The 23,978-nt window shown below is 40.2% G+C and overlaps 1 protein-coding gene across 1 annotated transcript in view; it reads left to right on the forward strand.

Moving 5' to 3' along the window:
- Window positions 1–23,978, forward strand: part of TMEM132C (transmembrane protein 132C) — a 681,352-nt gene that overhangs the window by 521,837 nt on the left and 135,537 nt on the right. Inside the window, exon 4 of the mRNA XM_089653717.1 lies at window positions 8,426–8,609. Coding sequence (XP_089509843.1) covers window positions 8,426–8,609 — 184 coding nt within the window. The remainder of the gene's footprint in view (window positions 1–8,425; window positions 8,610–23,978) is intronic.

The raw sequence follows: 23,978 nt of genomic DNA on the forward strand, positions 1-23,978 counted from the left end.
AATGAGGATAAACCATAATGGCTGGTTTGGGTAACAGAGGTGCTTGGCTTCATCTAAAATATTTAAGCAGTGGTTGTAAATCCGCAGAGAGTCCTTTAGAGTTACCGTCCCTGTGGTAGTGTTAAGTGTTCATCTGTAAATAAGATTACCCTAAGCCTCAAAGGAGGAGACCACTGCCGCTTCGGCTGCCTTGGCTGCTTTGCTCTGTTGGGGGAAAAGCCACCAATGGATATAAACCAAATGGGTGGCATAAAAACAGAGATGCAAATTAGGCAACACCAGACTTCCCCCCCCCCCCCGGTGTACAGAAAGCTGCAAAGCCTCCAAAGAAAGTCTGGGTTGTTTCTTTTATTTTCACCTGTTGATCTGGACAGTAGGTCTGTTGCTTTTCAAAAAAACAAGCTGCCCTACCGATGTAGCGGTTAGAGGGTTTAGACAAACCATTTAGCTCTGACAGGAGTTCTTACAATGATAAACTTTTACTTATCGATGTGCAATCTTTAGCACCAAAGGAACAAAACTGTTTGCTGTTACTGCATATAAAGTTTTAGCTGGAATTTGGCTTCAATTTGTTAGTATATCTTAACCACTTGCCCTCCAGACGATTTACCCCCCCCCCCCCTTCCTGACCATGCCATTTTTGTGATACGGCGCTGCTTCACTTTAACTGACAATTGTGCAGTCTTGCAATGTTGTACATAAATGAAACGTATGTCATTTTTTTTCCTCCAAATAGAGATATTTTTTTTAGTGGCATTTGATGGCCTCTGCATTTTTTATTTTTTGTGCTATAAACAAAAAAAGACTGACAATTTTAAAAAATATATATATATACAGTATTTGACTTTTTGCTATAAAACATATCCAATAAAAAATTAAAAAAATCTAATTTCTTCATAAATTTGGTCCCAATTGAGTTCTGCTACATTCTCTTTGCTAAGAGTTCTCTTTGCTAAGAAAAAATCCCAATACATGTAAATTGGTTTATGTGAAAGTTATAGTGTATACAAATGGTGGTATATATATTGGAATTTTTTTTTTTTTTATACTAGTAATGGTGGCAATCAGCGACTTATAGTAGGACTGGGTGGGCATTCTGACACTGGGTGGGAACTAACTGCCACTGGCATCCCCAGTGACACTAATACAGTGATTGGTGCTAATAAAAAGCACTGACACTGTACTAACGACACTGAGGAAGGAGTTAGCACATGGGGCGATCAAAGGGTTAACTATGTGCTGTTTGTGTTTTACTAGAGAGATATGCTGTTTTGTATCTTTCTGCTGTGCAGAGAGATACAAAACAGCATGTCCATGCTGACAGGAGAGAAACCTGTGTTGGTCACAGAAAAGTCTGTCCCCTGTCAGCTTTCCCCGACAATCACCGAGTTCCGGGCGGGAATCGCTGGCCGGGACCTGGTGATTGACATCTCTAGCCGCCATTAGCAGAGCGGGTAAGGCAGAGCATGTGCCCCCTACCTGGAAATGCAAATCACGTATATATACACGTTAACCCTGATGAAGTCACGACGCACGTGATGCAACGCGTCGGTACGCCATTTCCGGTCACGAGGTGACGCATGTCCGGACGCAGTGGCCATATTGGTTTCCCCAGATACCATGCAGTACACCCATGGGAGGTGGTGACAGGCTGATGTGTTGGGGAATACATGTGAGTGCAATTTTACTCTATCTATTTTCAATAAACAATATTGCACTATGGAAGGATCTTTTTGTGTCTCACTTATATGCCATTGAGTGGAGGTGGAGCGGATTAGGTACGCTGGGGAGGAGTCTCCATTTATCCTGTGGTCCCTGAATGAGGAGCATATTTATGAGGATCTGATACAGAGGAGATTATTAGCCTTTTGGCCCTGTGTGGGTCATTGTGTGGAGGTGAGCAGGCATTGCTGCCATTTGAGGATTTATTCACCAGAGTGAAGATCACCTTTTAACAGTTTCACTTGCGTGGAATTTACATTTTGATCATTCACGGATGTTTTTTTTGCATTTTTTGATTCACATTTATATGTTAATATATTGAATGGTTATTAGGTGTGAATATATTGTTTATGCACATGATATTTTATATCACTGGTAATACATTCACCCTATTTTTGTGTAATAGTTTCACAATAAGGATACATTCCTGTTTATGGGTCATTTACCACTGAGCACTATTATGCTGACATGTGGCACAAAAGGCATGAATTTATTTATGATTAGGATTTAGGTTGATATAGCGCTTCACTAATTTTATGCACGTGTATATATACGTGATTTTTTTGCAGCTCTGCTCTCCTGTAGCAGTACTTCTGCACTCTAATACAGGCGGTGTGTTACTGGTCAGATCACCAGGTGAAAACAGAGGGGAAAAACCTAAAAATACACAAATGCTGCTACCACATCTAAGTAATAGTAAGCTGTAATATATACATTTTTTGGTTTTGTTTTTAATACTGCTTTAATGTATCTTTGCCTAGAACAGGTGGGTTAGAGTTGTGGTTTCAGAATGAACTACTTTTGTTAGCTTTATCTTTATTTTGTGATCTCCTTTGTTTTTGGTACATTCAACAAGAAAACTATAAGGGGAAGAGGGGGCAGGGGAGCTCACTCTTGAGTGGTCACATGATACAAAGAGTTCACAAAAAGGCATCAGTTTTCAGATGTGCCCAGGGCCACATATTGACTAAATAGGGCCCTACCTGCGGACAATGATAAAATAATGTGAACATTACTGAGAGGCAAGGAAAGGTGTGTGAATGGTATTAAAATGAACATTGAACGTGATAAAACAACCCCTTATATTTATTGGAATACACATGCTGTTCTGTTTTCAAGGACTGCATTATACATTGGCATCTCTCCCATAGACTCCAGTCCGTGTGGCCAGTATGATTGCCTGTTGAATCAGCATTTCTCCACAGACAGTTCAACTCTCCAATAAGACATGACAGTTTAATCCAAAGTAGTTTTACTTGTAAAATGCAACACATAGATGTTCAGTGGCCTTATTACGAACAAGCCCTAAAATGAAGTTTGTGAGGCAGAGTTCAGTGGTCTGTAGGTTCTAAATCCTCTCCCCAGAAATCTACCCCGCTAGCGCAACCCCCCCCCCAAAATTCCCCTCTTCCCATCACAAATCCCCCCTTTCATTAGAAATCTCCCCGTTTCCAAATCTCCTTTCCTACTACAAATATCACTGGCCAAATTCCCCCTCTCAGCACAAATCTTCCTCCCTCCAAACTCAAAACCCCCCACCCCAAAAATTCCCCTTCCTACCACAAATCCCCCACAGCACAACTCCCCTCCCCCAAATCTCCTCTTCTAGCACAAATCTCCCCTCCCAAATCCCCCTTCTAGCCTAATTCCCCTCTCTTAACACAAACCTCCCCACCACAAAAGCAGTAGAAAGGTGGAGAGAGCCAGAAGAAGGTGTGGACTGTGCCCCCCCTTCTCCCTTCAGCTCTTTTCCCTCCTGTCGGTACACAGGGTGACTTAGATCAGACTGTACAGGGTTTGTTTACCACCCCATACTCATAATTTCTGCTGCCGGGGCAGGAGCAAAGTGGTGAAGAGATAGGGGTTGGGTTATCAACCCCTGTACAATCCGATCAAAGTGATCCTGTGTTAACTCCTGTGTACAGACAGCAGGGAGACAGCACAGCCCACACCTCCTCTTGGCTCTTTCTGCTGCTGTACTCATGTCGGCAACCCAGAAAGCTGCATGGACTGCCTGACATGTCCTTCGCAACTAGTGAGGTCATCAGTTGGCAGGACGGGGGTGGGCTGCAGGCACAGCTTTTTGGGTTTCCGGCAGTAGTACAGATAGCAGCAGAGAGAGCTGGGAGGAGGTACAGGCTGTGCTCTCTCCCTCCTGTCTGTATACAGAAGTTAGCACAGAACACACTCGAATTAGAGTGTACAGACAATTTTTGCTGCGGCACCCCTGAGGACTCTACGCAGAACCCTGGTTGGGAAATGCTGCATTACATAACCAAGTCCAATCTACAACACACTGCATGGTTGTGCCATACATTGCAATATAGTTTCCAGTGGTTGATAGTACTGTATATCCAAATGCATCAACATTAACAAAACAGTTTCTGCAAAAGAAATTGGGCATCACGAGTGCAAAGCATACACGAGTTTCAGAAAATGCCATGGTTGCTGTACCTATTATTTCCTTCTACAATTCCTTGTTTGTTCATTTGTTGGTTGATGTTACATTTGATGGTTTTCATTGTACCTTTGATATGAAAATGTTGATTCAAGGTTTTAAAAGATGCATATTTCTCTTTAAAGTCTTGTTTGTTTCTAAAGATGTATTGGTGGAATCCCTAGTGCTGAGCTGTTGTGGAATTAGCTAAACAGCTGTGTTCTATTGATTTGTATTTATGTTCCCAGTGCTTATAGAATGAAAAATTCCCACAAAGCTATTAATGAGAAGCGAAATAGCTAGCCATAATTATAATATGTTGAATCCAGTTTTCAGCATAAAATCCACAACCAGAAAACCATTAGAAATATTAAGTATTATTGTATTCTGTTTTGTTCTCACTTCTCAAAACTGATGAAAGACAAAGTCGGTGATATAAGTTTGGCCTCATACACACTGGGCTTAAAAAATCTGCTCTATGTTAGCCTTTGGGGTAGATTTACTAAAACCAATGCACTCAGAATCTGGTGATTTACCAGTTTGTTTTAAAACTAGACATCTAAGTGTGTATTTATAAAGAAAAAATATTGTTGCCATTCATTCAGAAAATCTGTATGTACATTTGTTCTGTGCGAATTAGGCAAAAACCAATATTCTCTAAGCTATTTTGTCTTCTAAATGAATGTCTTTTTATTATGAGCAGTAGTAAAATAACACATTATTGCCACTAGATGAAGCTAAGGAGCATACAAAATACATGGGTCTTTGTTAAAAGAGATTGTGGGGTTGATTTACCAAAACTGGAGAGTAAAAAATCTGGTGCAACTTTGCATGGTAGCCAATCAGCTTATATGTTTAGCTTGTTCACTTAAGCTTTGACAAAAAAAACAAAACTGGAAGCTGGTTTCTATGCATGCCTGTACCAGACTTTGCACTCTCCAAGTTTTAGTATATCAACCCCACAGTGTAACAATTCTAGAGAGTGCTAGAAGGAATGTAAAAAATAGCCATTGGTTACATTTATTTGCTAATTCCCTATAGAGTTCTCTAGCATTATTACAATTGCATCTGTTGTTAAAAAGAAGTGTTTATTTTCTATGCTCCTCAGCTTCATATAGTGGCCATACTGTGGTGTTTTACTACTGTCCATAAGGAAAGATCATTTAGAAGAGAAAATAGCCTAAAGAACATTTGTTTTTGCCCTGTTCACACAGAACAAATGTAGATTGCCTGTGCAAATGGCTATGCAGATATTTTATAATTATATCCCTCAGTGCTGCAGAGAGAATATAAAGGTGCATGCAAATAAATGTATTGGGTAAATCTTCGGTTAATGTGATCTTTTCGACAGGAGCATTGGGGATTTATGAAGGAAATTGTTGTAAACCATAGAATGCACTAGTACAGCCAATTCCAGATTAAACTCTGTGGAAGTCCCTAGGCAGTGTAAACTTTGCCCGATTCCTCCCCACATATTTCTAGAGGTGTCTCATGCGTTCGTTCTAGTGGGATAACATTAAACTAAGTAGTTTGTGTGTCGGCCGCTAGATGGAGATCACCATCACTACTGTACATTACACATGCAGGTTGCACCAAATTCTTTCTACAAACTGACAGCTGAAAGAAGATGAACATTTAAGAGACAAACTATAATGTGAACCTGATGTCTATAGTTTATGCACTTCAAATTGGAGCTCCACCCAAAAGAGGACGTTCTTCTATAAGGACTGGTCCCCACTCTCCGCTAAGGATTGGCACCTTTGGGGAGCGGGTATCTGAAATTGACAGGTACCCGCTCCCACTTCCACTGATATCGCCTAGGCGATTGGAAGTGGAAGTTGTCCTTCCTCTCTGTAGTCTTCTGGGACACGTGACAAGTCCCAGAAGACTACGCGACCATTCACAAAGTGCAGCACTACTCACTCATGGGCAGTGAGCACCCAGCTGTGAAGCCACAGGGTGTCACAGCTAGGTGCCCACACGGAAGATGCCAGCGCCAGGAACACAAGGCGGCCAGGGAAACGGGCTGAAGGGGGGACACCGTGGGATTGAGGGACAGGTAAGTGCCCATTTTTTAAAAGTCAGCAGATACAGTTTTGTAGCTGCTGAATTTTAGGTTTTTTTTTACTTTAACCAGAACTCTGCTTTAGTTGTTTTTGGGTGCATTACATTAATACAGTATTTTTTCTATACCGTCTTTAATGTGAAGTTTTAGTTTCTTTGAGTTGATTAATTTTTTCTATCTTTTGTAAGCAATTTAAGAAAGTTTCACTGTAATTTTCTTTTAAGATCAAATCAATATTATTTTAATCAATTGTCGCAGGGACCTTCAATGGCATGGGGCCATAGGCTGGTGCCTACTTTGTCTATTTGGTAATTCAGCACTGAGTTCAGCATGGAAAATTTAGATATTCTTAGTGACGCCACTTTTACTGCACCAAAATAAAAAATAATTGCCCTCCAATTCATAAATAATGAAACTGAAGGCAATTAATACCTACTGTTAGTTGATGTTTGGAAACAGGCAATGTGCTCCGACAGAGAGTCGAGTTGCCCTAGGATTGGTTTAGGCAGGGTTTGTCAAAGTTCAAAGAAATTCAGATTCTGAACTCTTACCCCATGGGAGCAGAATCTGTCAAATGCAAAATGCTTATTTTCAGGGCTAATAGACAAGGGATGACAAAAATACCATGGGGGGATGAAGGGTGGGGGTGGTGGACATCACTACTGTGGGAAACATGTACCAATCCAAAAAAAGGGTAAATTACATTTGGCCAGGAGCATTGATGATCCTGCCTGTAGAGGGGCACGTCTCTGTGATGTACAAATATTGCTGCTGCAACACTGATAATTACAAAGGAAAAAATGGTTTAAACTTCCTGGCAAATTATATTTCATTGTCAGCTTCTAAAGAACACATAGATCCCTTCAAAGGGTCTGCTATGTATTTTGCGGAACTTTGGAGGGGTCTGTATGCTGTTTTTTTTTCTTTGTGAAAGTCATGTTTGCTGTAGCACATACAGAAAGAATGAAATTAACTGTGAAGCATGAATGAGGTAGGTGCACCTTCTGAGCCTGGTATGGCGTTTAGAAGGAAGCCTCTAACTGGGGAACCAGTCCCTTAATCCGAGCAGGTAGTGGCACCCCCTCCCTCTTTTACCCATACTAGGCATCTAGAATAAAGACACCCAAACATTTGACAATTCCTTAAAAAAAAACTAAAATCCCCAAAATGTTCCTCACAAATCAGTTATGAAACCTGATGCCCACCAACTCGCCAAAAAAAGAAAAAAATTATGACGTATCCCGATGCTCCACTCTCTGAGCTTCCATTAGCTATTTAAGGGAAGGAACGAGAATAGTGGACACATCATTGTGGAGATATATAGGCAATGATGTTACCCTCACCAATCCCCACCCATTTGCTTTCATGGTAGGTATTCCCAACCATGTAAGCGAATGGGCCGGGTGATGTCAGTGGTTTGTAAGGACGCGGCAAGCGCAAGCACCCTCTGCTACCTTAGCAACCATTGACAGCTAGAAGCTGTTGCGTTGGTCCACTCCTAAAGTCCTAAATGTTCCACATTTGGGAGCTCATCTCTAGTGCCTGCCTCTGTACGCTGTGAAGCAGGCAACATCTTTGCTGTCACTACCCCTCCCTTACCCACCTATCACTGGTTGTTAGGGACACCGTTAGCTTCACAGTCTGTAGCTTCTTGGTGACCAGTGACACTTACAGTGTATGAGGTTTGATGGGGAACCTGAGGCACTAGTTCCCCACCAGTTCTCACTCTCTCCTTGTGATTGACAGCAGTCATTTTGTGGATTCTATAGTCAGGTTGTCCACTGCCAATCACGAAGGAGCAGAACTGACAGTAACTAGTGCCTCTGAATTACCATCGGGGTTTGCCCACCATGTTTTAAAAATCCTCAGCTGCTGTACTGGGGACAGAGTGTCTGTGTGAACAGTCAGCCTCAGTGCACCTCTGCATGTGGTGCTTGTCCCAAAGTCATGTACCTGCTTCCAAGAAGTATATTAATGTGTTAGCCGCACCAACATTTGTTGTGCAGATTAGAATTCTAAGGAGTGTCAAAGACATGCTTTATGAATTTCCCTCATTAGGTTTTGACTTGTTTTGTGTGTTAACATTTAATGATATGCCATCATTCTGACTTTAATAACTTTATAAAAAGATACTTAAGTCTTCATTCCTTTTTACAATGACCGACATCACAGCTAATAAAGTCTTTCTTGCTTTTTTGAAGGAGTAACAGTCTGTTTACAGAGGTCGTACAGATGAACTTTGAGATCACCAGTTTCAGCAGCCTTTCCGGTACTCAGCCCATCTCCTGGCAGCTAGAATATCCTGGAAAACTCACAACTGATCTGGTTCTGTCTGAGGTCTTCATTAGTCAGAAGGATATTCTGGGAATTGTCCCCCTCTCTATGGTAAGGAGTATTTTCTTAGTAATTTCTGGGTGGAATGTTTTTGTAATTAGAATAGCACATATCATAAGCTGGAGCAGAAATGACAATACATACTCAATGATCACCCAAAACCACATTGATTTCATTATTTCATTTTTGTATTTATTTTTATAAAACTGGGTATGATGTAGAAAGCTAATCACCAGTCATGTCAAACTGGTGTTTTATGTGTTTTATGCAGCTCTGTCTCATTCTCTGCCTCTCTCAGTGGTTTAGGGATTAAAATAAAGGAATGCACCCCCAGCAATTCTCGAGTTCATGATTTACACTCTCCTACTTAGTTTTGCAACTAAATATTTCAAGAAATGTTTTATGATCCTTCTCTGGGATTAAATATTGTAAGATGTAATTTTACTATAATGTTAAAGTGATTCTAACATTATAGTAATGTTTTTACCTGAAATAAAAAAAAGGTTTCTGCTTCCCTGCTCTGTGCAGTGGTATTGCATAGAGCGTCCCTGAACCTTCTCTTCTGGGGTCCTCCACTGGTACTCTTGGTTCCCTCTCTTCTGTATCTGCCCACATAGCAAGCCGATTGCTATGGAAGCAGATATACAGAATCACTCCCAAGCCAGCTGTGTGTCCATAGGTGTGGGTCCCACCCCCTGCCTCTTCCTCACTGGATTAGATTGACAGCAGCAAGAGTCAATGGATCCCACTTCTATCAGTCTTCCCTGTGAGGCCTGCAGACAGGCACAGCTCTGGATCAATACTTGACTTGGGTAAATATTTAGGGAGCGGGGAAGCAAACAGCTAGTGAAAGGATTTTGTACCCTTATGTGGGTAATGCATTAATGTAAAAAAAATTGTGACTTTAGAACCACTATAAGCTCTGAAGGGCCATAATCTTTTCTTTTTTTTTTTTTAATAAAGTAGGTATGGCCCTCAGCAGAAATAATGCATCTCCTTGAATATTTAGGTCTCTTAACTGGGACCTTTGTTTCATCTGAGTTTGACATCACGTTAAACAAAACTTTGAAACTGTAAAATAATAAAGGATTTTACCTTTATTGCTTAAAACCAACTCCAGCTCTAAATGCTTCCATTTTAAATAACGGATGAAAAGGTTAGAACAGGGCTTTAAAAAGCCGCTTGCCCACTCGCCAAATGCAAGGAGAAATTCCTCTGTGGTGAGCGGTGAGCAGCGAGCACAGATGAAGCATGGAGCGACTGCCCCTGCGCTCCAAGCCTCATTGTGAAGCCGAGTTCCGGTTTACAACTTCCGGTTTCCGGCTTCTTCGGCTCCGCTGAGAGGAGACACCCTCTCCACTGCGGGGGGGGACTCGGATGGACTAGGAGTAAGTACTGTATACAACATGTCATATCACTATAACGGAGTACAGGGGAGCTGGAATATTCATTACTCAGTAATGTACTGTATATCCCAGCTCCCCTGTATTCCATTATAGTGATATGACATGTATACAGTAATGTATATCCCAGCTCCCCTGTACTCCATTATAGTGATATGACATGTATACAGTAATGTATATCCCAGCTCCCCTGTACTCCATTATAGTGATATGACATGTATACAGTAATGTATATCCCAGCTCCCCTGTACTCCATTATAGTGATATGACGTGTATACAGTAATGTATATCCCAGGTCCCCTGTACTCCATTATAGTGATGACATGTACACAGTAATGTATATCCCAGCTCCCCTGTACTCCATTATAGTGATATGATGTGTATACAGTAATGTATATCCCAGCTCCCCTGTACTCCATTATAGTGATATGACATGTATACAGTAATGTATATCCCAGCTCCTCTGTACTCCATTATAGTGATATGACATGTGTACAGTAATGTATATCCCAGCACCCCTGTACTCCATTATAGTGATATGACGTGTATACAGTAATGTATACCCCAGCTCCCCTGTATTCCATTATAGTGATATGACGTGTATACAGTAATGTATACCCCAGCTCCCCTGTACTCCATTATAGTGATATGACGTGTATACAGTAATGTATATCCCAGCTCCCCTGTACTCCATTATAGTGATATGACGTGTATACAGTAATGTATATCCCAGCACCCCTGTACTCCATTATAGTGATATGACGTGTATACAGTAATGTATATCCCAGCTCCCCTGTACTCCATTATAGTGATATGACGTGTATACAGTAATGTATATCCCAGCTCCCCTGTACTCCATTATAGTGATGACATGTACACAGTAATGTATATCCCAGCTCCCCTGTACTCCATTATAGTGATATGATGTGTATACAGTAATGTATATCCCAGCTCCTCTGTACTCCATTATAGTGATATGACGTGTATACAGTAATGTATACCCCAGCTCCCCTGTATTCCATTATAGTGATATGACGTGTATACAGTAATGTATATCCCAGCTCCCCTGTACTCCATTATAGTGATATGACGTGTATACAGTAATGTATATCCCAGGTCCCCTGTACTCCATTATAGTGATATGACGTGTATACAGTAATGTATATCCCAGCACCCCTGTACTCCATTATAGTGATATGACGTGTATACAGTAATGTATATCCCAGCTCCCCTGTACTCCATTATAGTGATATGACGTGTATACAGTAATGTATATCCCAGCTCCCCTGTACTCCACTATAGTGATATGACGTGTATACAGTAATGTATATCCCAGCTCCCCTGTACTCCATTATAGTGATATGACATGTATACAGTATGTATATCCCAGCTCCCCTGAACTCCATTATAGTGATATGACGTGTATACAGTAATGTATATCCCAGCTCCCCTGTACTCCATTATAGTGATATGACGTGTATACAGTAATGTATATCCCAGCTCCCCTGTACTCCATTATAGTGATATGACATGTATACAGTAATGTATATCCCAGCTCCCCTGTACTCCATTATAGTGATATGACATGTATACAGTAATGTATATCCCAGCTCCCCTGTACTCCATTATAGTGATATGACGTGTATACAGTAATGTATATCCCAGCTCCCCTGTACTCCATTATAGTGATATGACGTGTGTACAGTAATGTATATCCCAGCTCCCCTGTACTCCAATATAGTGATATGACGTGTATACAGTAATGTATATCCCAGCTCCCCTGTACTCCATTATAGTGATATGACATGTATACAGTAATGTATATCCCAGCACCCCTGTACTCCATTATAGTGTCGACATGTATACAGTAATGTTTACTGTATACATGTCATAGTAGGTCTGGTCTCGAAATTGTAACCCCTGGGCTTTTTTCATTGTCTGTGTCTCTGGTGAAATTTCACTTTCTGTCCCTGTGACACCAGCATAAGGTTGGAAAGGCATATAGTGGTAAAAACCTGATAAAGGTCCTAACCTTCCTCTGTTTCATCCAAAACAAGAAAGACTGCAGTAAGGCAGTCCGTAGTTAAGAGTTTTTTCCTTATTTTTTTTTTAAAGCTGCTTCTACTTTCTGTTACATATGCAGTTATGGAGGACTATCTGCAGAAAGTGATGGCTCCTTGATCCTCCTTCATCCTGTCATTTGAAGGATGTGCTGGAAGCTACAAGCGTGTGTCCCCTAGTGGCCACTTCCGCCTGTGCAGTGTACTCTCTCCTTCTCTGAGGAGGAGCTCTTTATGTACTATTCAGTGGATCTGAAATTGCATGGGGGATTTGTGTAAAATGTTGAATGAACTTCGGCTTAAGTTTCATAATTCAAAAGAGTCTAAATTTAGGATTTTTGTAATTCAAGCCAACAAATGTTCTGTTAATTTGTCATGGCCTTCCATTACTGATAATATCCTTTCACCCAAAGCTCCTTCATATACTGTATTTGTCACTCTCCCATGGCAGTAGGAGAACCTGTTGCAGTAAGCATACATCCTTCTCCTAGGTGTTTACATATACTAGGAGTTTAACTAAAATCTGAAAGAGCCCATTGACATGGCCTTGGTTAAAGGATAAGTTCACCTTTGGGAACATGTTACATGTTCTACCGATTTTTAGAGTAGAACATGGAACATGTTCCCAATGCTGCAGCCGCCACCTGATCCCCCCTCCCCCCTCCCCCCTCCCTGTGGCACTGTGACAGCAGCATGGGGGAAAAGTTCCCCATAGTACCTGTCAATTACACTGTTCAACAGGTAAAAAGTTTTGGGCATAAAATTAGCTAATCTTACATAATTTTGGGGTGCTGAAAACGAAAATGACCCTAAAAAATGTTGATTGGCTCTAGTTTCCATGATATATTCACCCATCTAATGACGTAAGCCATTCAAAATTATGATGCAACTTCAGCTGCATATTGCGCAATTGATACTGGTGACCAATAGAAAATTGCATGTATACTGAGATGATGCAATATTAGCCTTTAATTGCATCACTTCACTGCATAAAAGCTGCAGTATCTGTAGCTGATTGTAGTTCGACAGCGTCTTTACATTTCGTTTTCTGCTTATATAGGCTACTCAGTAATGCCTCGAACTTGTGTGAATAAAGCAGATAATTTCTGCTATATCTGCGGTGAAATAACTTTTATCTCACAAAAAAGGAGGATAACAGGAATGATTAAGAAAGCCTACAACTTGTATTTTGGCTGCAAGATAGGAGACCAGGACAAGAGCTGGGCACCACATATATGCTACAATTCTTGTGGGACGGCACTGGAGCAATGGTTGAATGGAAAAAAGGCATCTATGCCTTTCGCTGTGCCAATGATTTGGAGAGAGCCAACAGATCATGTTAGTAATTGTTACTTTTGTATGGTGCCTCCAATTGTAAAAGGGCTAAATAAGAAGAAAAAGTTATCTGTGCACTATCCAAATATTCCATCGGCAATACGTCCAGTTCCTCATGGAGAGGGGCTACCAATTCCTAAAGCACCAGAATCCTTCGTGGTTGAGTCAAGTGAGGAAGAACCTGAAGCGTGTAGTCACGTGCAGTTGTAAGAGATAGCCCTTTCCTCGAATACAAGAGAAAAGCCAAGAGAAGCAAAACCGACACAAACTGAAGACAAAACTAGTGAGAATCCTAAGTATTAAAATGATTCAACTTAGCTTATGGCTATAATTTTTCTTGGTAATCCTATGCAATATACTATGCCATTTAGGCTTTGTTATGTAGTCAATATCACTTGCTTTATATTTGTGGAAAGACATCTATCTATATAATTATTGTGCATTATGTAGTCATTACGCCTATAGTAGAAAACTTTCCGTTTACAGAAAAACTAGAGCCAATTGACAAATTTCATTGTTATATTTGAACTCAGAATGTGAAATTCATTAAGAAATGGATCCTTTTGTTTCCAAAACTGGCAAAAAATAAAAATTTGTTGAACAGTGTTATTAATAGAGCGTGGCTGTGCAGGGTTCTGCCCACACAGCTGCGTCATTCATTTACAGAGTTCTCCACAGCACCGTGGTAGTTCATTGATTCTTCCTGTCAGTGTATCTGCTTGCCCATACATCCCGCACAGGCAAGAAGATATATTGACAGGTCTGCAGGAGACCTGCATGGCACCAAAGATCTGCTGGTTGCTGGTGCAATGGTTTAAAGGCTCCTGCAACCTAAAATATTAAATGCACATTTTTATTTACCTGCAAAAAAATGTGTATTTATTATCTTTGTTCAAAATTTAAACTTATCCTTTAAATATTTATTTCTCTCAACGAGTATTTCAAGGCTGTTACAGATAGCTGACAAACAAAGACGATGTTTTAATTAACATATAGAAACACTTTTAGGTACTGTTACAATTCAAGGATAACTAATAATAATAATAATAACTGTCTCAGTAGTACAGAAATAAAATGGCATATATTACTCATTTATTGTAATAACATTTATTTCTGAATGGCTATCTCACATACAGTTGTCAAGATAATATCATTATCCACACTCATGATGTGACACTTTCCAGAATATTTATCTGTAGCCAAGTGGATAATGTCTGTGTCTTTATTAGTATATTATACACGTTCCATATGTGCTTCTCTCCCTCAGGTAAGGTATATGAGAAAAAAAGTTTTAGAACTCTGCTGTAGGTTGATTCTGTACAGCAAGGAACAAATTGTATACTTATTATTCTATAATCCTCAAAGAGTCAGCATTTCCTGAAAGTAATTTGATACATTTTCCAATGTGAAGTTCCTCAAAACCTCATTTTCAACCCTTCTACCAGTGAATTAGGATTCAGAGACCCTCTTAAGACGCACGCTGATGTCCTGCTGTATTTGACATTGCTTTCATGTATCCAGTACCTTCCACTCCTACTAAATTCAGTCCATTTGTATCCATTAGTTGTGCTATGACATCCCTCAAGCTATTCTTTGCTGCACATAACAAAATACAAGAGAATCAATTATTTGCTAGTACATTACAGTTGGTTGCAGATTCATCTTTAAAGGATGATTTGGGGAGTTATATGGTTTATGGTATTTAGAGTCTTTGAAAGTAATCTAACAGGATAAAATCGTATTAAGGTCCTTTCATTAATCCCACATGTTCCATTCTTATTTTATGAGGCAAAAAACCATTTTGCTTGACAACATTCTGCTCCAGCTTCAAGTATTTGGGTTGAAAAGAAATGGGACACTTCAGCACTTTTCTTTCATTGAGGAGACAGGATTCCTTTTAATAATAAGCAAAAGCTGGCTTAGTGTATATTGTTTTTAGTATATATTTTGTTTATACGTTATTCATATTTTATAATTGCTGGTAAATTGTGAAAAAGCAATAAAAGTAATTCCTTTCTTTACAAATTCCATTTATAGAACAGATAAAATCTACTGAATGCCTAAGATAATTACATAGTAGATATTTGAATCAGCTCAATTATGCCATTAGGTGTGTGAATAGACTACACTGGTCTTAAAAAAAAATGTTTTCTTGTTTCCCAGAGGTTTGGGAACATTGCATTTCTGTTATGGACTTGGGCATCACCCATATTCTGCCATAGAACCCTGGTGCCTAATCTGTGACTTAAGAGTCACATTAGGCCCTTTGCTACTTATTTTGCAGCATCTGGACCCCATTGGTCCATGGTGGAAGTGAAAGCATTGAACTGTATAGAGGATTGACCTCTAACAGTCATGTAAGATGCCACCACATCTGTAGCATGTCCATAGACTCTTACCATTTGCTGTAGTATGTCTAAATATACAGAATATTATGTATGGTGGTGTCAGGGGCCACAGGGGAGGCCCTTTTTATATATATATATATATATATATATTTTTTTTTTTTATTTATTTATTTATTTTTTTCTAAATTGACCACCACTGCTATAGATCATGCAGACCCCAAGACAATCAGTAGGACAGACTTGCAGTTCCTGGTGATATCTGACCATTATTGCGGGTCAGAGCCCCACTTTGCTACCTTTTAAGAAACCAGAGAATATAGTTTCCTCTTATCACAACCCACACTTGTTACCTGCATAATACTAGTAATACGTATATGTAATTTAAACTATATACATGTTTCTTGCAATTCCAGTTCCAGTCTGTAATATTGAGAAGTCAGTTGTCCTTGTCTGCTTCATGTATATGTTAACTAATTAACCGTTTAGCAATATTTTATTAAATGAAATTGGAATTCTGATAGTTTCCTATGCATTTTAGGTTTGCATTCTAAAACATTTACATGAATGTTGTATAGCATTTTAGCAATGTATACAGGATAATAATTTGGGATTACAAAACACTGTACCTATGTTTTTTTTAATGTGAACTTTGAACAAGATACATATTAATTATCTTTGTAAATCATTTAGTAAGATGCCCATGTGGTGTTTGCTATTCGGAGTAATTGACCATAGTAAGTGTCTCTTTTAATATGAGATTCATTGCATGACCTTTTCTAGGTTGACTTTAGTAGTTTTTCTCTCTCATGCTTTGTGCTTAACGTACAGCATTGCAGTCTGCGATCCCCAGTGCATATCTCCCTTGTTTAATCACACTCTTGTTAAGATGGATTCATTGCTAAATCTTCAGTGGCTTCATTAAGAGCATGTTTACTCCTACCATATGGTAAATGCTCTGTGGTAGAGTGGAGGCAGGTTCTGTTACGCTGTGTAACATATTGTCATGTTGTACATACACGTTCAGCAAATAATTACTCTATTTAAAGGAGCATTCACTTTGACAACAACATATGCTGACAACCTCTGCTTTATATTTTCCTAATTTCACCATTTTTGTGGAGTAAGGTGACCCACTGGTCTCATCTGAGGATTGTGGAAACATCTGGACATGTTTATTTGGCCTACACTTTAAAGGATGTAACTGGATGAATTCCAACCTAAAATCAAAGTACATGTCTGGAGCCATCCTTGATCCAAGACCTTGTTTTCTATGACTGAATAAAACAATTAACCATTCAGAGCTTGACAGTTTCTCACAATACAAGACATTTGAGTGCTATAGTGAATCTCTAGGGGATTGTTTTATTCTGCATCTAGAAATTACAAAAAGTAGACATCACTACATTCAACAAGAGTAACTCTGACATGGGCAGGAGCTTTTTTGACTACCTTTGTATTTTTTTATTGTTAGTGGTGAGATGGGGGGGAGTTAAAGGATTTTTTTTAATATTTTGATTTATTTTATTCTTTTTTTTTATTTTTCCTTGCCATTGTAAAGCATTAAATATGTCTGAAGAACTAGATGTCTATTGTTTTTAGTGGGAATCTTTTGTGTTTTTTTTCTGTATTGCCCCTTTCTCTATTCCTACAGGTTAGGAAGTATGTACACTCTCAGCCTGCTTCGTATCAAAATACCAAATTGTTTGCCTTGTGTGTGAGAAACATATGAAAATATATACTGTAGCTTTTTTACCCAAACGTTCACTGCAAAGTGCTCTGCATGCACAGACACATCTTATTATTATTATACAGGATTTATATAGCGCCAACAGTTTGCGCAGCGCTTTACAATATAAGGGAGACAGTACAGTGAGGAGATTGAGGGGGTGAGCTGGGGAGTGGAGAGATAGATCTGGGTGTCATCAGCATAGAGGTGACATTGGAAGACATGGGAGGTTATCAGTTGGCCCAGGGAGGAGGTATAGAGAGAGAAAAGGAGGGGCCCAAGAATAGAACTTTGGGGTACCCCAACAGAAAGGGGAAGAGGAGCGGAAGAGGAGGAGTTGTATGTGACACTGAAAGTGCGCTGAGAAAGGTAGGAGGAGAACCAGGAGAGAGCAGAGTCTCGGAGGCCGATGGAGTGGAGTTTACTGAGGAGGAGCGTGTGGTCGACTGTGTCAAAGGCAGCGGAAAGGTCAAGGAGTATGAGTATGGAGTAATGGCCATTGGTTTTAGCAGTTAGTAGGTCATTAGTGAGTTTTAGTAGGGCAGTTTCTGTGGAATGTTGTGGGCGGAAGCCAGACTGTTGGGGATCAAGATGGTTGTTGTTGGTGAGGTAGCAGTTCATACGCTAGTGAACAAGGTGCTCAAGAAGCTTGGAGGCAAACGGGAGCAGGGAGATGGGTCTTAAGTTATTCAAACAGGTGGGGTCCAGCGAGGGTTTTTTGAGAATGGGGGTAACCAGTGCATATTTGAGTGGGGAGGGAAAGGTGCCCTTGGAGAGTGAGAGGTTGAAGATGGGGGATAGAGAGTTTAGGATAGAGCAGGAAGGAGGCTGCAACAGTCATGAGGGGACAGGATCCAGGGGACAGGTGGTGAAGTGGGCCTTGGAAAGGAGATCGGTAATTTCCTTGGAGGTAACAGGGTTGAAGGAGGAGAGAGTAGAGTTTGGTGTTCAGCCTGGTTTGTTGGTTAGAGGAGGAAGCTTGACACTGAAGATCTCATCACGAATTGTGTCGATCTTCTTCTTGAAGTGACTGGCAATCTCCTGTGCAGTAAGTAAATTGGTGGGTGGTGGCAGTGAGGGGTGGAGTAAGGAATTAAGGGTAGAGAAGAGTTGACGAGGATTGGATGAGAGGGTCTTGATGAGAGTGTTATAGTAGGTTTGCTTAGCAGCGTGGAGGCTGGAGTTGTATTTAAGAAGAGCGAACTTGTAGAGGGTAAAGTCTTTAAGGGATTTAGTTTTACGCCATGCTCGCTCAAGAGTGTGGCTGCATCTCTTGAGACTTCTGGTGTCATCTCTTTGCCAGGGTTGAGACAGGCGAGGCCGGGTTCTGCGTGTAGAAAGAGGAGCAAGAGCATCCAGGGAGGATGATAGATAGTTGTTGTAGGCAGATGTGGCCAGCTCTGGGCAGGACAGGGGTGCAATTTCATCATAGAGGGGCACAGTAGCAGAGTGAAGAAGGTCAGGGCTGAGGAGATGGAGGTTTCTACAGGTGACGATTTGCTGGTAGGAAGCATGGGGGGTAGGAGGCAGGGAGAGTGTGAAGCTGATAAAGTTGTGGTCAGAGAGAGGAAAAGGGGTGTTAGAGAGGTTACAGGGAATGCATAGGTGGGTGAATACAAGGTCAAGGCTGTTGCCATTGCAGTAGGTGGTGGATTGTGACTATTGTGTTAGGTTAAAAGAGGAAGTTAGGTTGAGTAGTTGAGAGGTGGCAGGGGTGTGAGCATTGACTGGGATGTTAAAGTCGCAGAGGATGATGACAGGCACCTCAGAGGAGAGAAAGTACGGTAGCCATGCTGAAAAGTCATCAAGAAAGCATGAAACTGGGCCCGGGGGTCTGTAGATGACTGCGATCCTCAGGCAAACGGGAGAAAAGAGACGTATACAGTGCACTTCGAAAAAGAGTGGGGGGACAGAGACGGGGGGGGGGGGGGCAGGAAGAACCTGAGACGTGCATTATGCCATTTTATGCCAGCTCTACTGCTGGCATATGCCTTTCCAGGCACAAGTTATAAACATTGGAAAGAATTGCATTGTGATGTGAAACTAACTCATTTTATTGTTTTACCCTTCTGTGTCACAACTGGGGCAAAAAAAGCTACATCACTGCTACAAACGTGGAGAAAATGTGTAACTTGCCATTTTTGCTCACATGAAGTGGAATCATCGATTCTTGTCAACTTAGACAAATAGCTTTCCCATGGAGCTTTAGATGCAATATACAATTCAAACACATGTATCTAAAAGAAAATGTAGTACCAACTTTATTTGCATCACATATTAAAAACAAACATAAAATACATTTAGGTTGGCTTGTTTACATATGTACAATATGACAATAGTTACAGGATAGCCCATTGTCCACGGTTGGATACTAACATACTGTACATTCTCCATCATGCTTATTTTGTCTGCACCATTGCCAAACCATGGCAGAGCTGACATGCTTAGGAAAAATCCTTCATCAGGGATAAGTAGGGTTATGCCATTTTTTTCAAATTGTACAAAAAGAAAGAAAAAACAACCATGAATTAAAAACAAAACCAAATAACAGTTGCTGAACTGCCATTCTCTGACCATGAACCAAGCCAGAGTACACCAAGGCTAATGCAATGCATTTACTTAGGCCACCACCTGATGTTATCAGTGGGCACCCAATGTTTCCTCATGTACTGCGGAGAGTCACAAAAAGGTACCTCTGAGGAAGAACTTTTCTGAAACGCATCGAACCTTTATTGCTTTGGCAACGGTGCAGGCAAGTTAAGCACCATAGAGAATGTATATAAGTATGCGACCATCGACAATGGGGTATCCTGTATTGTAGTACTGTACATATTTAAACAGGCCAGCCTAAATGTATTTTATGATTGTTTTTATTTTGTGATGCAAATAAACTATGCATTACATTATGTTTTAAGATAATTTTGTGTTTGGATTGTGTATTGCCTCTAAAGTCCCATTGAAAACCTATTTGTCTATGTTGTATTAGAATAAGAGATGTTGGCAATCTGACATATTGAGTGTTCATATATCAATTCATGTCCATCATCTTAGATTATGTAATATGATCATCACTCATATCTGATTATGTCTATTGTATTGTTTTTTACAAACACAGAATGCCTTAAAGTTGAACTCTGGGATAAACAAATATTGTCTAAATACAAGTGGCATGTGTATTCTTGCTGTATTACTGCTGTCCTTTGTGTTTTTCTTCTCCATCTGTATAGTGATCAAAGGTCAATATGATGTACCTGGTAGAGACTGAGTAGATAAGAGGACTTCTTGTACACCTCCTGCCCAACACACCTGAAGGTAGTGACAGAGAGTAAGAGGACAAAGAATAGCATATGTGGTGAAGTTTCAGGATGTACCAGATGTGTGTCTCTGCCAGATGCATAAAGTGGAGAACTGAGGATCACAGAGCAGAAACCAAGCACAGGAACATCATGGTGCCAGTGCAGATACAAGAATTATGTTAATGCCCTTGCCCAGGGCAGTCATAGTCAAGAGTGGAGTAAAAGATCAGGAGGTAGAGGCAGCGTTGGGGCACAAACCAAGGTTAGGAACAGCCGAGCGGCATAGTACCAAATCAGGAAGCTAGACAGAGTCAGGGAAACAGGACAAAGTCAGCAACAGCTGGGCAGACAAAGTATAAGGCAGAATGCAGTAAGTATAGTCCAGAAGGCAGACTGAGGTCACAATGAAGTGGCAAATGTTCAGAATTACTGTAGGTTGGGAGGTAATCCAGATCATGCACAGTAGGGCAAAATCAGTAGACCAGGTTTCACATAAACAGGAACAGGCTGATGACCACTCAACAACCTTCCTTCTACAGTGCTTCAGTTTATATAAGCGACTGGGCGCCAATACTAGTGCAAAGTGTGCATGCAAATTTTTGTGTGCCCACGCACACTAGCGTGCACATGCTTCCTATGCACAAAAGTATGCATATGAGCATAAGCCTGCACTGGTTCCCTTACACTGAAGTGAATTCATCCTTCCTTACAAGTCAAATTTTGCCTTTGCCTAGGAGCATCCTGTAATAAAGACCAGTCATTGCTGCTTTATAGCCAACCCTCCTGTAGCTTTCTGCAGGCAGCCTGTAGTGGGAAGAGCTTCTGGGTCCCCCCCAGCTTGGATCTCTGAACAGGCAATTCGCAGAACACTGTTGACTCTTGCTGCTACATTTACAAGAAAATGTTTTGTCTTATAAAAGTATTTGGTGCATATAATGGGGTTAATTTACTAAACTGGAGAGTGCAAAATCTGGTTCGGCTGTGCATGGTAGCCAATCAGCTTCTAATGTCAGCTTGGTCAATTAAGCTTTGACAAGAAACCTGGAAGCTGATTGGTTTCTATGCAGAGCTGCTCCAGATTTTGCACTCTCCACTTTTAGTAAATCAGCCCCAATGTGTCTTTAGATACAGAGCCAAGAGTGCAATAATTTGATTCCTAGGTCTTTTTATGTGCTAACTGGTCATGTGTAGGTTATGTTTTCCAATGAAGATAATATTCAGTTTTTGGTTGGGTCCAAAGGTGCTGAAAATATAATCCCACCCAATAACAGCAGAGTGGCACAATTTTATTGGACACAGTGCTGTACTACACAGAAGATGTAATCCCAACTGTACATTGTCTGTACTATAGCCTCTTAAATATATGTGCATGCCTGTTAACTTGGTGAAGGATGCCACAATTCAATATATAAAGAAGCCCTAAAACAAATGAATAGGAAAGTGCATTTGCTGTATCAGTGCTCCTTAGTCACAAAGATTTTAGAGCTAGATTTTTTTGCTTCAGTTTTAGCAATTATTTATGGGATCTCAACTTTTGTTTTATAACCAGAAAATGAAAAAACAGTATTTAAATATAGTCACACTATGGTAGACATGACAACAACTGAGACAAAGAACCTACGGAACCTATCTCTTAATATTACAATAATAATGCAAAATTGGAGCCTTTTAACCTAAAATCTGGCTCATGCTTAAACTTTCTAAAACTGACTGGTTTTAATTCAGTCATATTCTGCTTTTGCCTTCCACCTGCTACACTCTCTGGCAAAAACTGATTAGAGTGCTAATTAAAGAATATTTAAACCCAAAAACAAAAGTTTAATATATTGCATTATAGATATGGTGGCTAGATTAGTTTTCTTTATTCATACATTTTATTCCTTTATTTCCACCTGGTGATCCTGCAAATTACATACACTCACTCACTGTACTGGTTTTATGGAGGAGCAGCATTGTAACAGTGGGAAAGGAAGATTTTTAGGACTACAGCACACCTTCCTCTCTTCACCTCTCTTCTCCATAACATTAGGGAAGGTGTTTTGTAATCTTAGTAATAATCAATAATGTTGTTTGAGTTAACACTGCAGCATGCATAGGACAGGATTAACAAGTTTATTTTGCACTTATTAACAGATGTAACAAAACACATTTATTGATATATTAACAGACCAAAAAGGAGCAAATGAAAGACGTTCATTGTTAGAGTTTATATATACTTTCAAAGCCTACAAAAGAAACATATAACTCTTAGTAAAATATTAAAGTTGGACTCTAGGCAGATATAATAAACCTAAATAAAAGTATCTCCATTATCATTAATATACTATCAAAAGAGAAGTGTGGGATTTCAAAATAACAATCATACTCACCTACAGAAAGAGAGAAAGTCAGATGACAGCACACAATGTCATATAAAAAGCATCTTCTTTATTCAAACTGTTAAAAGCATTATAATGTTAGACCACATCACAAAAAAACCCAAGAAAGCCTACTGATATGTTTCACACCTCCAGGGCTCTTGATCATAATGATTAATCATACTCACCTAGGTGAATGCATCATTGGTCCAATGCTACATCTTTTCACTCGTTGCCTCTAAGATCAAGAACTAAGCGATCAAAGACCACTGATCGCTCAGTTCTCGGTCTTCACTAAGCGGAGAGGTGGTGACTGTCATTTGCCGGTTCTCTTCTCTGCCCCTCCAGCAATCACCAGAGAACCAGCTGTGGAGGATGTAGGAGCAGCTGTCTCAGGCTCTCAGCGGTGCGTTGAAAGGTTGAGCCAGCTGCTGGTCCTGGCATCAGGGTGGATCCAGGTATTAGAGTCTGGACCAACTGAGTAATGTCAGCTGACAGTGGGGTTTAACAGAAGTAGGGTCAAAAGAGCTTTGGCCCTACTTCTACTTTAAATGTGTGTTTTTTTTTCATGCACACAGTGTATGTACCTGAATTTGACCTGGTATCATGACTGGAGTGTGAGAAGAAGAAGCAGAGGGAGCCAATCAGTTCATGTGCTGACAGGAAGTATGCTGATAGGAGGAAAGGGCAAATTGACAGAGAGGTTAGCTCATCACTGTGCTGCTTCTCCTTTCACTGTCCCTATGGTGGAGAGCTTTTGTTTAAAAGTAACATTGCAACAAAAGTTACTTTTTAATTTTATGCTGTATTTGTTTTCATCTCCTTGGCTGGATTTATGGTTTGGCTGGATTAATGGTTTATCTGTTTCCAGTGGTGTATTTAGGTTTTGTGTTGC

The sequence above is a fragment of the Staurois parvus genome, unplaced genomic scaffold, assembly GCF_062004578.1.
Source record: "Staurois parvus isolate SC_StPar_1 unplaced genomic scaffold, SC_StPar_1.0 ptg000719l, whole genome shotgun sequence".
Classification (NCBI taxonomy): domain Eukaryota; kingdom Metazoa; phylum Chordata; class Amphibia; order Anura; family Ranidae; genus Staurois; species Staurois parvus.